Source organism: Electrona antarctica (assembly GCF_951216825.1).
Source record: "Electrona antarctica genome assembly, chromosome: 6".
Classification (NCBI taxonomy): domain Eukaryota; kingdom Metazoa; phylum Chordata; class Actinopteri; order Myctophiformes; family Myctophidae; genus Electrona; species Electrona antarctica.
In genome coordinates, this window is record NC_136811.1 from 18,433,597 (window position 1) to 18,450,521 (window position 16,925).

Sequence of the window (16,925 nt, forward strand, 5' to 3'; positions counted from 1 at the left end):
TAACAACTGTGCTGCCTCAGGGCGACTGATTTACCCCAGTGGGATCAATATCTATCATCTATCTATCACCGTGTACGCGACCAGATGGTGGCGGTATATAGTTCACAAGTTCACAACCCTCTGCACTAACCTCGTGTCACCAGACTTTCCACCTCGGAGGAAAGCCTGGTCTGTGTTCCAAAATTGCCTGTGTGATCCTTGTGGTTTAGACCGGAAAGAAAGAAACAAACAAACAAACAAAAAACCCTGATTCCAGTAAGGTGGTTCAGGTTTATTTTTTCTGCATCGCCACCCTGTTTATTTTTAGTCTCGCCAGTCGCTTTGAGTTGGAATAAAAGGTGGATATACTAAACAAACTATTCCAATAAGTACTTGAAGAAACTTGTCGGATTCATACGGCGCATCAAGGGTTTTATTGGGTAGGCCCTAAAATTATGACGCCCTTGATCGCGGCGAATTATTTTGGGTAATTCTGGTTCCGGAAGGAATGACTGATGACTACAAACCAGTGACACTGACTACAACATGGCGTAAGCTCTTTCCGCTCCCGACTGGATCAGAAACCGAAAAATGGTATGCCTCCCCGGCTACCTCTACACCCTGAGACTACACCCTATACACAGTCATTATGTAGAGAGCTCCTGTCCAAACAGATAGGAGGAATGGTCAAACAGAAACATTAAATACATTTGACTTTGAGGGATGTGCATCATGCACACAGCACACTTCTGAATGAGAGGGATGTGAATGCACACGCCACACTCCTGCCACACTCCTGAATGAGCATTCTTTTTTTTTTATTTCTTACAAATTACTTCTAATTCTGCACAACCTTTGTGATCTTGAGTGTTGCATTCAGTGTGACTTTTCTTTTAATAGTAAATCATTTCATTACCAGCCATATTTTGAATGATGATGGAATATTATACTTGTGCCTATCTTTCAGGACCACTATGACTGGGGCCTTCGTGCTGTGAAGTCTGTCTTGGTGGTGGCAGGAGCGCTGAGAAGAGGGGACAAGACTAGACCAGAGGACCAGGTCACTGTCACATCAATCCATCATCAGATCCATCTATGCCACATAATGTCACCTGCACAACTGCCGTGAATCACCCTGACATGCTGGCGTGGTCCTGCATGTGTTTGCAGGTGCTGATGCGTGCTCTGAGGGACTTCAACATGCCCAAGATTGTCACAGAGGACGTGACCATCTTCCTGGGCCTGCTGGGAGACCTGTTCCCAGGCCTGCTGGTGGAGAGGAACAGAGACCCCGAGTTTGAACAGGCCGTCCGCCGCACCACCCTGGAGCTCCGGCTGCAGCCCGAGGAGGCGTTCATTCTCAAGGTGGTCTGCCATGACCTGGTTACTAGTGCACATCAAATCCTGAGTGTTCATTTAACCCATTTTGACCTGAGATCAGATTCTAAAAATGTCTTATACATCCTGACGGTTTTCTGAAAAAGCTATATTTCTATGTCAGTCGTTCTTCGACTTTTCAAAAATAGCAGACCTACAAGGTCGTAGCGCGCCACTCGGTGGCGCGCTATGAGCTTGTAGATCTGCTATTTTTCAATAGCTAAAGCATAACATAATGCTAACACCAAAAGGGGTTCCCGTACAGAATGGGTTAAATCTGACAGTGTACAAATGGACCCTTTTTCAGGTCCGTGTGTACACTCTACTTTGTACATGAACTGTAGCTGCCTAGCATTTGATAGGGTTATATGGTTTGGGAAACACATTTTCTAACTAACAATTTCTCAAGCTGTACACCAGTCTAGAGCTCTTCACGGGTCCAAAATGATGGGCCTGAACCCTAATGAGCCGGTGATTCTGTTTTAAAATGGCGGACTTGGACCCGGATGGACCCGTGACCCGGACTTGTGCAGTTCTTTCCGAGATCTGGTTTATTCAGAGATATTACATTATTTTATGGACCCAGCATACCTAAAATGCCATTCTAACAGGCTAGAATATATTAACCCATTTTGGGGGGAACGCCTTTTGGTGTTTCAAGCATTCTGTTATACTTTAGCTATTGAAAAATAGCAGATCTACAAGCTCATAGCGCACCACCGAGTGGCGCGCAATGAACTTGTAGGTCTCCGTAAAAATGCGGCACAAATCTTTGAATAGGTATATATTCTTTCTCAGGGCGAACGTTTTTATTTTATTTCGACGTCAGGCCTAAATGGGTTAAGAGTCATACTCCATAATGAAACCTATCTATGTAGCGGCTTACAGGAGACAATGACATTATATTGCATGTATTCACCGAGATGAAAAAGGAATCACGGTCACACATGCCACATTGCCACATGCACATTTTTGTATATTTTGATACACCTTGAGTCTGTGCTCTATCCACTCTCACTAATGTGACAGCACACGCAGCTCAACTTTTCTCCTCATACAGTATATATTGCACTGCAGTAATCTGATCCCAGGTCAGTATAATCACTGTAGCACTTAGTTTTCTCGACTGATCATTGCTGAGCACGGGTCTTCTCGGATCCACTCATAATGGAACCAGAACCGACCCGGGTCTGAGTGATTATGGTCAAACACGAATCGGGACCCTTACGGGTCTCGGAATCGTGGAGAGCTCTACACCAGACTTGTTAAACAAACTGCAGGTCATAAGACCTGAGAAAATAATGGACTTCAAGGGCCGATATGTGATTATTTTGAGTAACTTATACACATGCATTCTAAAAGAGTTTGATGTGTAGATGGCTCATATTCTGTTTGGACCAGAAAAGACACACTATGCAGTTCATATCAACCAGTGCTTACTGTACTTGAGTGGCCAGTAAATCAATGCACATTCCATTCCATTATATAGACTTGAGTCTTGAATAGGACAAACAGAAATGGATAAACAGTCCAACTTAAAAAACAAACTAAACAGTGATAGTTTGAGTGCCACCCACCTACACATAACTTAACCCTCTCTGACACCAGATCATTAACATAATACTGGCCAAAATAACACAAAACCGCAATCCCCCAACACATAATCATAATTCACAACAACGATAAATCAACAAGGAAAATCTGCAAATCATCCCCGTCGGATGGAAACCTCATAGGTCCAAAACTTTTCAGGATTCAAATTCAAAAGTAGCAAAAGTAGCAGAGCTACAAGTTCAGAACTGGACACAAAGCGACGTGCTTTGACCTTGTGCATCTGCTGCTTTTGATGCTTTTGTGTGACGCTGTAGTGTGAACAAGTAGGGCATTAATCTAAAAAAAACAACAACAAAAAACAGTTAGAATATGGAGATAAGAGGTTTCTGCCCGACGAAGCCGGTTTGGTCCGTGATGTTAAAATCCAACTGTAATTTGCAGTCAGACAGCCTAGCAGTTTGGTTATGAATGTGTGTTCATTAATGTTGCCAGGTGGTGCAGCTGGAAGAGCTGCTGGCCGTCCGTCATTCTGTCTTTGTGATCGGGAACGCCGGCACTGGGAAGAGCCAGGTCAGAACAGCCTGCTTTGTGTTCAACATTAAATCCTTATGCAGTGCTGGAAAGTAACTAAGTACATTTAGTATTTCCAATTTCCAATACTTTTACTTCTACTCCACTACATCTTGGATCCAAATATTGTACTTTTACTGCACTACATGTATTTGAAAACATTATAGAATACAGATACATGCTTTGGAAAATGGTTTGAAATAATGTAAAGTATAGGCTATAATGATTTGAACATGCACCGGACATCATTAATTGTGACCAAAATGTACCCCTACATTTTTAAATAAAATAACTGGACATCACAGGTTTTGTAGCATTTGTAGATATATTGGGCCTTGAATGTAAGAAAATGTGGCCCATATTTGGCCGCTCATTTGTAAAATTAATCAAATGTAAAAACAATGCTTATGGTTTTGAGCAGATATTACGCGTCCTCAACAAAACGTACGCCAACCTGAAGAGGAAGCCTGTTTGGTGCGACTTGAACCCGAAGGCTGTGGAAACAGACGAGCTGTTCGGCTTCATTCACCCTGCCACCCGAGAGTGGAAAGATGGTAAACAATGAGTTAACGTTGGAATTACTTCAAACCACTATTTGATACTTTGTGTAGCGAAAATCAGGAAAAAACTTTTACAGTATAGAAAAATACTGTACTGTATACTTTAACTTTTTTTTTTAAATGTCATAACAGAAGGCTCCAATAGATGAGAACTTTTGATGAAAGATCAGTTGCCAGTTAAGCATCCCTGCTAATGATGGTGGACGTTCCACTCCACAGGCCTGCTGTCGTCGTTGCTGAGGGAACAGGCCAGCGTGGCTCACAGCGGTCCTAAGTGGATGGTGTTGGACGGAGACATTGATCCCATGTGGATTGAATCACTCAATACAGTGATGGACGACAACAAGGTGCCCACCCTCCTCTTCACACGTACGCTAATGTACAACATACTGTACTCTACGATACACAACAATGCTGGGTACAACATGCATACTGTACATGCTGTACAACACACACACACACACACACACATTACACAATGCTTTAACTGTACTACATGCATGTATACATACGGTACAACACAAGCAGGGCACTTTTTTACGTATCGGGGAGCGGGTTTAAAAAAAAGATGGGAGCAAACTCGGAGTGTCGATCGTCTTCCACGTGTTTCAGTGTTTCAGACAAATTCTGTCAGGTATGTGACTGTGTCGTTTATGATATATTATATTATGATAACGTCTGTGTTCGGAGAAAATAGTACTGCGTCACCATCAGTTGATGCATATGAGTAAAATCACCAGGTTGATTTCTGGAACACAGTTCACAAATGACACGATCTAAGATTCCCCTATGGAACATCCAATACAAAAAATAACGCCGTGACCCAGGGGGGTATAGCGCCGTCTAGTGGCACTGATGTCAGAATACTGCATTCCTAACCGCGCGGCGGTGTGTTCAGGTGCTGACTCTGGCCAGTAACGAGCGCGTGCCTCTCACCCCGTCCATGCGGCTACTGTTTGAGGTCAGTCACCTGAGGTCGGCCACGCCCGCCACCGTGTCCCGCGCCGGCATCCTCTGTGTGAACCCCCAGGACGTGGGATGGAGCCCGTGAGTCAACCACACACACACACACACACACACACACACACACACACACACACACACACACACACACACACACACCTACAGTACTCACTGTTTACTGAACACATGAGGCAGTATTAAAGGGCTGGAGATACAGGGAGACCCCTGTTACTGAGCAAAAACTCTATAGCAATAATTACACAATGTAGAGCCTTAACTATTTATTAAATTTACTGTGAAACTGACCAATATAGTCCCAAGACACATTCTATATAAATGTGTTTAAGAAAGTGATTCAGATTCCAGTAACGTATTGTTCTTGTTTGGTGCTGCTCAGCTACGTTGCCAGCTGGATCGACACCCGCGTGCGTCAGACAGAGAGAGCCCACCTCATCATCCTGTTTGACAAGTACCTTCCTCGCTGCATCGAGCAAATGAGGAGCACCTTCAAAACCATCACTCCCATCCCAGAGAACTCCATGGTCCAGGTGAAAACCTGGACTAAAATAGTGGTTTTATTTAGTTTTGGTCTTGGTGCCCTATCTTACGTGGCGATGTAGATCTGCTAGCTAGCTGATTAAAATGTTTTTAAATAATAGTAAAATGTGGCTAATAGGTTTAGGTATAAGGGTTAAGGCGGCACGCATATTTTAGTCATCTGAAATGTTTTAGGGTTAGTCTAGTTTTAGTTGAATAAATATCATAAGACTTTAAAATGTTTTTTTTTCCTAATTTTTTTAACAGCTAGTTTGTTCCGCTCAGAACAGAATGTTTTTTTTTTCTCTCTTTTTTTTAACAGCTAGTTTGTTCCGCTCAGAACAGAATGTTTTTTAAAAAATATATAAATCTTCTCTTCTAAGGGTCCCTCCCTGGCACAAAACCTTTTCACATGGGGGGCCTGTGGCCAAATGCATATCAATTTGGGGGTCCTTGACTTTTGTTTTCTCTGTTCAGACGCTGTGTGCTCTGCTGGACTGTCTGCTGACCCCAGCAAACATCCCGTCTGAGTCTCCCAGGGAGCTCTATGAGACATACTTCACCTTCGCCTGCATCTGGGCTTTTGGAGGAGCCTTACATCAAGATCAGGTATTAAGTGTGGCTGTCCAGTTATTACCAGAAACGGCAGCGCAATTTACCTGGCCAGCGGCTCAAATCACATACTTTAGCACAACAGGGTGATTTTGAGGTTCTTGTTGCTATGTACAGTGTATAGCAGCATACTGTACATTTTTTGTAATTTTTGAATAAATAATTGAAGTTTTTCAGAAAGCTTAGGTCAGGATTTAGAAGGCGTTTTTAGAATCGGCCTCGGTCTTAAATGAGTTAAGATCTTTATTGATCCTCGTAGGACAATTCAGGTATCCACAGCAGCAAGAATCGTAAGAGGTTTGTGATTTGTTTTGTTATTGTCATTGTTTTGTGTCGTTGACATGATGATAATGTAGTAGACCGTTGGAGCGCCGTAGAAAAATGGGTCCTCAGCGTGACTAAAAGGTGCCTGAAAATAGGCCTGCCCTTAAATAAAATTGGTAAAAATAAATATGACTATGGGAATTGTGTCCACTAGGCATATGATTACCGCGTGGAGTTCAGCCAGTGGTGGACCAAAGAGATGAAGACGGTGAAACTCCCGGCGCAGGGCACCGTGTTCGACTACTTCCTGGACCCGCTGACTAGGCGCTTCCTGCCGTGGAGCGACACCGTGCGGCACTTTGAGCTGGAACCCGACTCACCGCTACAGGTGAGATCATCTCACCAGAACCTGACTCACCGCTACAGGTGAGATCATCTCACCAGAACCTATCTATCTTCAGTGGTGGATAAAGTGCTCGAATGTTTTACTTACTGTATGTAAAAGTAAATGCGTCCGAAATGGTTGAGAAATGACAGAGTTACCGTGTGGGGGTCCCCGGGGTGTCCCCGGAACATCCAGACCCCCAGGAACGTGGCCAGGGGGCTGGGCCGGTTCCGGCGAGCTGACCTGCGTCCGAAACGGTTGAGAAATGACATAGTTACCGTGTGGGGGTCCCCAGGGGGTCCCTCTACTGTACTGTACTGTACTGTCACACCCAAAATCATCATATACTGTATACAGTATAGTATATGATGCTATATAACTCCAGCGATGTTTGATCGAAAACTCCGCCGATTTAGACACGACGTGCACACAAACTTTTCCAAAGAGAGTGGACACTTTTCCGCAAGCTTTCTTCTTTGAAAACAGTCATATTAAAAATATGTGCACGCCTCAGTGAGCATAATAATTATAAGAGAGAGGGCATGGCCGTGTCATGAGGGTCATGGCAGGGGTCCGTAAAACACATAAAAGGCTTGCCACTGTGTGTGATTGCCATCTAAGAAGAGTGTGTGTGGAGGTGAAGGCATCCTGAGCTCTTCACCCACGCGCTGTTGTCTCCCCTGGCGCTCTGGCGTGCAGCTGCGATCGTTTTAAAAGACTCCCGCCGGGGTGTAATTAGCGGGGTTTTGTTCCAAGCAAATGACGCTATTATGACAGAATATAGTCATGGCGCCCAGGGGGAAATAGGAGACATTATAAAATCACAGAACAACAAGAACCAAACTGCGTCTTGTCAATAAATCACATTCGCAGGAGAAAGGCCGAGATAACAACAGTGGTGTGATACTGTACTTGAGTACATATTTCTGCCATTCATGACTACTTTTACTGCGTACTGTAATTACATTTTGATGGCAATATATTTGTACTTTTTACTCAAGTTACAGTTTTTGAATACAGGCCTTATATAAGGGTAGTTTTTTAATGTGGTATTGTTACTTTTGCTTAAGTAAAAGTACTTCTCCCAACACTGGATGACAGTGGCCTTGTGGTTAGAGTGTCCGCCCTGAAACTGGGAGGTCGGGGATTCGATCCCCGGCCGGGTCATACCAAAGACTGTAAAAATGGGACGCAATGCCTCCCTGCTTAGCATTCAGCATCAATGGGTTGGATTGGGGGTCAAATCATCTAATGATTCCTGAGCGCGGCGCACGCTGCGGCTCACCGCTCCAAGAGATGGGTCAAATGCGGAGAGCAAATTTCACTGCGGTAACATGTGTGACTAATCGTACGACTTTGACTTTGACTGGATAACTGTGTATTTTTGTCTCCTAGACCTATCACAATTATTACTTAATCATCACAATTATTTGAGATAATTACAATTATTTAGCCGAAAATGTATGTTGAAAATGTTTCATACAATACCTTTTCAAATATAAAAACGAGCAGCTTGTAGATCTCCTAAGTTAAGTATACAATTTATTATATCAGTAATTTCTTTGTATGTTTAAGTCTTTTGTCACATCTGCCCTAGTACAACTTTTGATTACAAAGCCTAAGACAGACTAACAGTCAACAGACATACATTTGTATGTTCATATGTTCCAATGTTCAATGCCAAAAATACAATTCAACCATTAATCACAATCAATCGTGTGACAATTAATCGTCAAGTAAAATGTGTAATCCTGACAGCCCTAGATTTCCCTTCAACAATATGTCTTACCTCAGCTTACCACAGGTACTTAGATATATATTCTTTCTTTTTATCTCTCTCCCTCTCCCTCCCTCCCGTTGGACGGGAGCCGGGAGCCGGGAGGAGGCTTTACGTCCTCCCGGTGGGGGCTCCTCACTGGCAGGTGAGTCAGTAGGATACAACAGCAGTGACAACTTAGCAAGTGGGTGGGGAGGAATCATATGGGGAGAAAAGGGGTAAAACAAAAAAGCACAAAGAAAAAAAAAAGAGACTTAACTCTGATTCTAATGATCTCCCCCTCTGTTTCTCCCTCTCATACCTGTTGCCACCCCCCCCCCCCCCCTTCTTCCCTTTCTCTTATGGAAATAACAGAAACATTGGAGCTTGCACAAAAACAAATTGCACCCACAAGTTATACACCTGTAAACCTGTGATGTGACAATAAGATGAGTCTGATTCTGGCGCAGGTGTCGCAGTGCTAAAGTGCCTGCCCGCCACTGCAGAGGTTGTAGGTTGTGGGTTTGAATCCATTGTGGTGCATCCGGCTTTGTTTGGCGTCTACAGTATGTGAACACAATTGGCCCGTGTTCGACGGAGGGAAGCCGGGCAGGGAGGGGCATAATTGTCACCGTACAACATAATCCTACGGGCTGGCGGGGGTAGTGCCCGTCAGTGGGGAGCGTTGGACGGGAGCCGGGAGGAGGCTTTACGTCCTCCCGGTGGGGGCTCCTCACTGGCAGGTGAGTCAGTAGGATACAACAGCAGTGACAACTTAGCAAGTGGGTGGGGAGGAATCAATTGGGGAGAAAAGTGGTAAAACAAAAAAGCACAAAGGAAAAAAAAGAGACTTGACTCTGATTCTAATGATCTCCCCCTCTGTTTCTCTAATGGTCAGTCTGTCCTGGTGCCCACCGTGGAGACTGTTCGTCTGGGCTACCTGCTGTCTCTGCTGCTGCAGAGAGGACAGCCTGTGATGCTGGTGGGGAACTGTGGCGTGGGGAAGACGGCTCTGATCAGGAACCAGCTGGACTCTCTGCCGGCAGCGTCTCACATGACCACCAGAGTACCGTTCAACTACTACACCACCTCCCTCATGCTCCAGAGTGAGTGAACGTTGCTCCTCTTGTCTCTTTTCTGACTGCATCAGGGTGCCGCACATCAACTGAACTTTAGCACCATCTTGTGGTACCAGATTGTGGTAATCTTCAGAACATGGAAAAAGTCTTTCCAGTTTGTTAAATGCTGTGTACATCAGGGGGTCTTCAATGTTTTTCAGGCCAAGGGCCTCTTAGTGGAGAGAGAGATGAAGCAGGATCCATGTTAATGTGTATTTTCAGATATTTAACAACTAAAACAATCAATACTTTGTAAACTTGACCTTTGGCTCGGTACTTGGTCTGCTCTTCTTTCCCGTATACACCAAACCTCTTTGCTGAGAATAGCCGGTCCAAAAGCTCCAGAATGCAAAAAATATATATATGCCAACAACAAAGATATAGCAGTTATGTTATGCTGTTGTGGCGGTCTGTCTTCTAGCAGTTCTGTTTGTGTTGTGGGGTCTTAGCGGTGCTGGAGGGACCCTTGGAGAAGAAGGCGGGCAGGAGCTATGCGCCGCAGGGCAACAGGAAGCTGGTCTACTTCATAGACGACATGAACATGCCAGCGGTGGACAGCTATGGCACAGTGCAGCCACACACGCTTATACGGCAACATCTGGACTACAAACACTGGTGAGTACAAACATCTGGATTACAAATATAACGATTCACTCAACTCACGATAGGATTTGAATGAATCACGATACTAGGTTCACGATACGATTTTTCACCGTTTCTTTAAGCGCAAAATGATTTTACAAATGTATGAAAAATATAATTTAAATTATTTGTATTACACAAATCCAGTATTTTCTTTTCTTTCTTCTCTTATCTTCTTCAATACAGTAGCAAATTACTGAAAACTTGTTACATTTTCAACTGGGACAGCAATTTCATCCAATCAGGAGAGAAAACTAATTTATCAGCTTCAATTGTATAATGTTCCAGTTCCAATTGCATCTGCTCTTTTTGTTTGTTTGCTTGTGTCATCACTTCCAATTCCACTTGTTTAATCTGTATCCTGTTTCCAGTATGAGTTCTCTCTCCTGACTGGATGAAATCGGTATCCCGACCTGAAAATGTACTCCCCTCCCCGGTAGAACACAGCAGAGAACACTGATGTCACCAAATTTGGAGTGACGCCCCTCTGTTATTGATTAGCAGAATTCAAGGTTCACTCCCACTCCCACTTTTCCTGGCTCGTTTGACCAGGCTTTTTTTTTTTTTTTTTTTACAAAACACCTGTGGTTCCCGAGGCTAGAGAGACAGGGAGACCTGTGTTACTGAACAAACACTCTATGTAGCAATGATTACTATCAGAATATCTAACAAAGACACATCACTTGTTGCATCTTAAATAGTTTTCTGTCAAAATGAAATCCTGTTGTTTTGTAGGTATGACAGACAGAAGCTGTCCTTGAAGGACATACACAACACTCAGTATGTTGCTTGTATGAATACAACTGCTGGAAACTTCCACATCAACCCCAGACTTCAGGTATTTAACTGCTGGAAACTTCCACATCAACCCCAGACTTTTTTGTTTCGCTTCATAAAAGCCTGCTACTCTCCATTTCACTTTAATTGCCATTTGCATTGGTTTACTGTAGATGTACGGAATTCTTTTGATTCTTATATAACACTGCATATAATATGACGTCATCATCTCAGTTTCTTTCTTTCGTGCGTGTGCGTGTGTGTGTGCGCTTGCGCGCGCTAACTTTATTTGTTTATTTAGATGGGACACACATGTCAATGTAATGTAAACACACCAGACTTGGCAATGATGCAGACACTGAGACGTGTTTTCTCCTCAAAGAGACAACTTCTCAGTGTGTGTTAACTTCAGTGTTGTAGTGCTCAAGTCCGGTCTCGGTCTTGAGTCCGGTCTCAAGTCCACATTTTCATGCACATAATTTGACTCGGTCTTGACTCGGACACTACAATGCAATATATATCATATTATGAGGAGTCCATTCACATTAACAGTATAAGATGTCTGACTGGCGCTTATACAGCTATCTTGTTAAGTAACAGAGTTTAGCCAGCCTGCTTTCACAGTGTTTTCTGTAGAAAGAAAGAAAAGGATAATCTGGTCTCGACACCGTCCCGCCGCCCCCCTCGGACTTGGCCTTGACTTGGACTCGCTTTAGGTGGACTCGACTACAACACTAGTTAACTTCCTGTTTTATCCTCACAGCGACACTTCTCTGTGTTTGCCGTGAACTTCCCGTCGGCTCAGACCCAGACGTCCATCTACGGTCAGATCCTGGCCGGTCACCTGCAGCAGCAGCCGTTCAGCGCCGGCGTCCACAGGGCAGCTGCGGCCGTGGTCCAGGCCTCCATCGCTCTTCACCACAGGGTGGTCCACAGCTTCCTGCCCACCGCCCTCAAGTTCCACTACCTGTTCAACCTGAGGGAACTGTCCAGCGTCTTCCAGGTGACACTACAGTAGTGTGAACTTGACCCTTGACCCTGTGCTACTTTGATAGAGTCCTTGACATGAGAATTTTGAGAAGCGCTGGTATAACATATCGTCTCTGTCGGGTGGAAACCTTGTATGTCCAAAACCGCTACCGTACTTTTCAGGATTCAAATTCAAAAGTAGCAGATCTACAAGCTCAACATGTGTCGAATCACGCCGTGTTTCAAGCTTGTGGATCTGCTACTTCTCATGCTTTTGTGTGATGCTGTAGTTTGATCAAGCAGGGCATTCATTTACAAAAGACCCCACAAAAAGTTAAAATATGGAGGTTTCTGCCTGATAGCAACGATATACTGAAATGGAAAATGGAATACAGTATAATAAATTGATATTCAACGATTTATTTTTAGCAGTTTTGACAAAGCACATCACAGAAGATTAAACCATGTTACCCTTCCACTGAAGAATACATGTTCTCTCTCCTTGTTGACTGTGTGCTGGGTTGTGCAGGGCCTCCTGTTCTCCAGGCCGGAGGTGGTGAGGTCCAGCCTGGACCTGGTGCTGCTGTGGTGTCATGAGACCAGCAGGGTCTACTCGGACCGACTGGTGGACGGCAGAGACCTGCAGATGTTCCACAGGCTCCAGATGGACACCGTGCACCAATGCTTCGAGGTGCTTCACTTTCCCACTGACTGATCTGACCCAATTAGTAGGGGTGGGCAAAAAAAAGGAAAAAAATAAAGATTCACTCAAATATCACACTTTTTAATGCCAAGTTCGAATCGTGATTTATTTTATTTTGTTTTGTTTTGTTTTGTTCATTTTTTCATGACAGTAAGACCTATCTATCTATCTATCTATCTATCTATCTATCTATCTATCTATCTATCTATCTATCTATCTATCTATCTATCTATCTATCTATCTATAAATGCACCGAAAAATGTCTGTCAGTCATTCTGTCTGTCTATCCGTCCGCCCTTCTGTCTGTAGCCTACACTTCCTTATATTAACCTGACTCCGCCAGATGGGGCAGTAGAGAGTACGCTCTACTGCCCCATCTGGCCAACATCATTTGCTGTTCATATATTCAGAGGACTAGAAGGACTAGTATAATTAAATTAAGAATCGCAATATAAATCAAATCGGCACCCTAGGAATCAAGATCGTATCGAATCGGTAAGTGAATCGTCCCACCCCTACCAATTAGATGTCTCCACCTGGCACCTTGGGCCTTAATTCTTCTTCGGCGAATGCCAAAGTGTGATGATGTTAAAGTTTCTCAGAAACCTGCAAGACACAAAGAGAGAAAAAAGAAAACGTTCTGTCTTCACAGGGAGTGGAGGATGTGGACTTGGTCAAACAGCCTCTTCTGTACTGCCACTTCAGCCAGCAGGGGGTTGAGGAGAGCATGTACACCCCACTCAGAGACTGGGCTGTGCTGCGGAGCGTCCTCACTGACGCTCTGGAGAGTTACAACGAGCTCAATGCTGCCATGAACCTGGTGCTGTTTGAGGACGCTATGCAACATGTGTGAGTAGTGTTCAGTGAACCTGGTGCTGTTTGAGGACGCTATGCAACATGTGTGAGTAGTGTTCAGTGAACCTGGTGCTGTTTGAGGACGCTATGCAACATGTGTGAGTAGTGTTCAGTGAACCTGGTGCTGTTTGAGGACGCTATGCAACATGTGTGAGTAGTGTTCAGTGAACCTGGTGCTGTTTGAGGACGCTATGCAACATGTGTGAGTAGTGTTCAGTGAACCTGGTGCTGTTTGAGGACGCTATGCAACATGTGTGAGTAGTGTTCAGTGAACCTGATGCTGTTTGAGGACGCTATGCAACATGTGTGAGTAGTGTTCAGTGAACCTGATGCTGTTTGAGGACGCTATGCAACATGTGTGAGTAGTGTTCAGTGAACCTGGTGCTGTTTGAGGACGCTATGCAACATGTGTGAGTAGTGTTCAGTGAACCTGGTGCTGTTTGAGGACGCTATGCAACATGTGTGAGTAGTGTTCAGTGAACCTGGATTGTGAGTATCTCATGAATGTCTCAGCAGAGGTTCTCAGGCTTTTTCAAGTCAAGAAGAGGCCTATTCGGACAGGACAAGTATTACCCCAGGTACCCCAGGTTGTAATAATCACGGAGGACGTCTGCGTTTTTAATCCCGTGCGAATCCACCATGTCGGTGATTTGGGGTAGAATTTAGTTTTTTCATTAATTACCTACCATATTTCAGCAAACACGGACGTCCTATGATAATAGTAATCCTGTGCGAATCGACATCTCAGTAATTTGTGGTAGAATTTAGTTTTTTTTTAACAGTTTGACTGCGGGATTAATTCATCGTAATCCCCATTTGACTGCCGTTGTTTTTCACTAACCTTTGAAGAACCACCCGGCCACGATCGTCGTTCCATTTAATGAAAATCCGCCTCATAATAGTGTGATCGTTTGTAATAGTGTCCAAAGATCCAACAGCAGCGGGGCACTGGGAGACATGGGAGCCACATGTGACGTATCCTACTATGTCTGATGGAAACCCTGTATGTCTTAAAACGGCGAATTAAACAATGAAAATGTAACGAGTAACAAGAAAGACATCAATTAACACCTTGAGGGCCCAGAACGGAGATCTCTGTCCTTTTGATTAACAAATGAACTGCTTCTGATTCCGTCATATAAGCTTTTTTAATATATAAAACGGAATAGCTGTAATCAATTATTTTATTTATTTTTTTGCTTGGCCTTTCCTTCTTCAGCGGACTCCTTGTGTTTCGCACATGCTTTCACTTCTTGAATATAGGCCGACTGAAAAGGCTCATAACTCTAAATCTACGGCGCTTTCCATGGTTTTGACCAAACGCCGATCAAACGCAGGTCTTTTCTGATTGTCCGGTGATCCCGATTGGAACATTGGCGTTCTCTAGAGCAAGGATGGCCTCATTTTAGCTCGCTAGCATTGACACTAATAATTTACCATCTAAAATGGAACGCCAAAACGGACATGCGTCACACTAAAACAGATCCGCTCGGCAGTGAGGCGCCACCACTTTCGTCCACCAGTTTGGAGTCAATGTGTAAATTACATTGTGTGCCCAGGGCTGAGATTGAGCCAAAAGACGGAGAATTAATTGTTTGATATCAGAGCGTGCCACTCTACAGTCTAAGAGCGTCTATTGGGCAACTTCCGATGTAATTTCCGGTTGGTGTGTCATCAAATGTGTTCCTCCTTCATTTTAATGGACAGGAGGCATCTTCTGACTTCTGTTATGTAATTTTTCACCTGTACCACTCTTTATTGGATATTATAATAACATCAGATTAAGGTAAGAAAGTTAGTCCGGTATTCTCCTTTAATAATGTATAATATTACTGTATATTAATATAGTGTATACTTGTTACCAGGTGTAGGATCAGTCGTATCCTGGAGTGTCCTCGGGGTCACGGCCTGTTGGTTGGGGTGGGAGGCAGCGGCAAGCAGAGTCTGACCCGTCTGGCTGCATACCTGTCCTCTACGGAGGTGTTCCAGATCACTCTGAGCAAGGCCTACAGCATGAATGACCTGAAGGTAAGCTACCTGTCCTCTGGAGGTGTTCCAGATCACTCTGAGCAAGGCCTACAGCATCAATGACCTGAAGGTAAGCTACCTGTCCTACGGAGGTGTTCCAGATCACTCTGAGCAAGGCCTACAGCATGAATGACCTGAAGGTAAGCTACCTGTCCTCTGGAGGTGTTCCAGATCACTCTGAGCAAGGCCTACAGCATGAATGACCTGAAGGTAAGCTACCTGTCCTCTGGAGGTGTTCCAGATCACTCTGAGCAAGGCCTACAGCATCAATGACCTGAAGGTAAGCTACCTGTCCTCTGGAGGTGTTCCAGATCACTCTGACCAAGGCCTACGGCATTAATGACCTGAAGGTAAGCTACCTGTCCTCTATATGGCAGTGGTTCTCAAACGTATTTCTCCCTGTAACTTTGACCCCTCTATCACATGGAACTATTTTTTAGGTGTAGTGATATGGACACAAAAACACATAGTTCTGTGTGATAGAGGGGTCAAAAATGAACGACAATGAACAACAATGCAAATGAAGTTAGTTTTGTGGATACATTTACTTTTAATGCGTGGTCCCCAGTGCCCCCCACAAAATGACTGGAACTACTTAATATTTCACCAAAACCAGAGCAGAACTCCCACCACGGGACTCGGGCAATCAATTAATACAGTTGCAACCACTATATTAATGGCAAGTATTTAATATAGCTTAAGTTAAAACAATCTGAACTATCCCTTTAAGTACAGTGCAACTCGGGTGTCTTTTACTGAGCATAGAGGGTCTAAGTGGTAAAACTTAAGTGATGCTGGTAATTTCTAAATACTATCTACCGTAAGTATCCTGCAGCAGTGCGGCACCTCTGGACTTGTGTCTTAGCACCCTAGGGTGTCACGGCACCTGCTCTATGGAAGTGTTCCAGATCACTGAGCAAGGCCTACAGTACAGCATTCACGACCTGAAAGTAAAGGTTGGGAATAGCTTACAACCAAACATGAGACTTTTGGGAATTGATACTATGATTATTTCATTGGTATAAAAAAAATACAGATTTTCACATTTATTTAAAACTATCAAGATAGTTTAGCCCCATATTAAACTACCATACACACATTTTAAGTGCAGCTCTAGTCTGGAATGACTCAGAATTTATCTGTGTCTTTTGACCAAAATTAGTACAAATGACAAAAACTCACACTCTGGTCCTGTGAGAAAGAAATTATGCAAAATGGCTGGGATTAATTGACGGAGATCACGGTTTCACGCACGCACGCACGCACGCACGCACGC

General features: G+C 44.0%; 1 protein-coding gene across 1 annotated transcript in view; it reads left to right on the forward strand.

Annotated features, from left to right (window-relative positions):
• LOC306924990 (dynein axonemal heavy chain 11) overlaps positions 1–16,925 on the forward strand; it is a gene marked incomplete at both ends in the record, with an annotated part of 114,158 nt that overhangs the window by 40,562 nt on the left and 56,671 nt on the right. The window contains 16 exons of the mRNA XM_079503670.1: positions 947–1,039; positions 1,150–1,344; positions 3,403–3,480; positions 3,902–4,034; positions 4,260–4,387; positions 4,939–5,087; positions 5,401–5,551; positions 6,018–6,149; positions 6,631–6,804; positions 9,456–9,663; positions 10,125–10,290; positions 11,053–11,155; positions 11,858–12,097; positions 12,593–12,754; positions 13,419–13,615; positions 15,487–15,649. Of these exons, the coding sequence (XP_079359796.1) occupies positions 947–1,039; positions 1,150–1,344; positions 3,403–3,480; positions 3,902–4,034; positions 4,260–4,387; positions 4,939–5,087; positions 5,401–5,551; positions 6,018–6,149; positions 6,631–6,804; positions 9,456–9,663; positions 10,125–10,290; positions 11,053–11,155; positions 11,858–12,097; positions 12,593–12,754; positions 13,419–13,615; positions 15,487–15,649 (2,472 nt within the window). The remainder of the gene's footprint in view (positions 1–946; positions 1,040–1,149; positions 1,345–3,402; positions 3,481–3,901; positions 4,035–4,259; positions 4,388–4,938; positions 5,088–5,400; positions 5,552–6,017; positions 6,150–6,630; positions 6,805–9,455; positions 9,664–10,124; positions 10,291–11,052; positions 11,156–11,857; positions 12,098–12,592; positions 12,755–13,418; positions 13,616–15,486; positions 15,650–16,925) is intronic.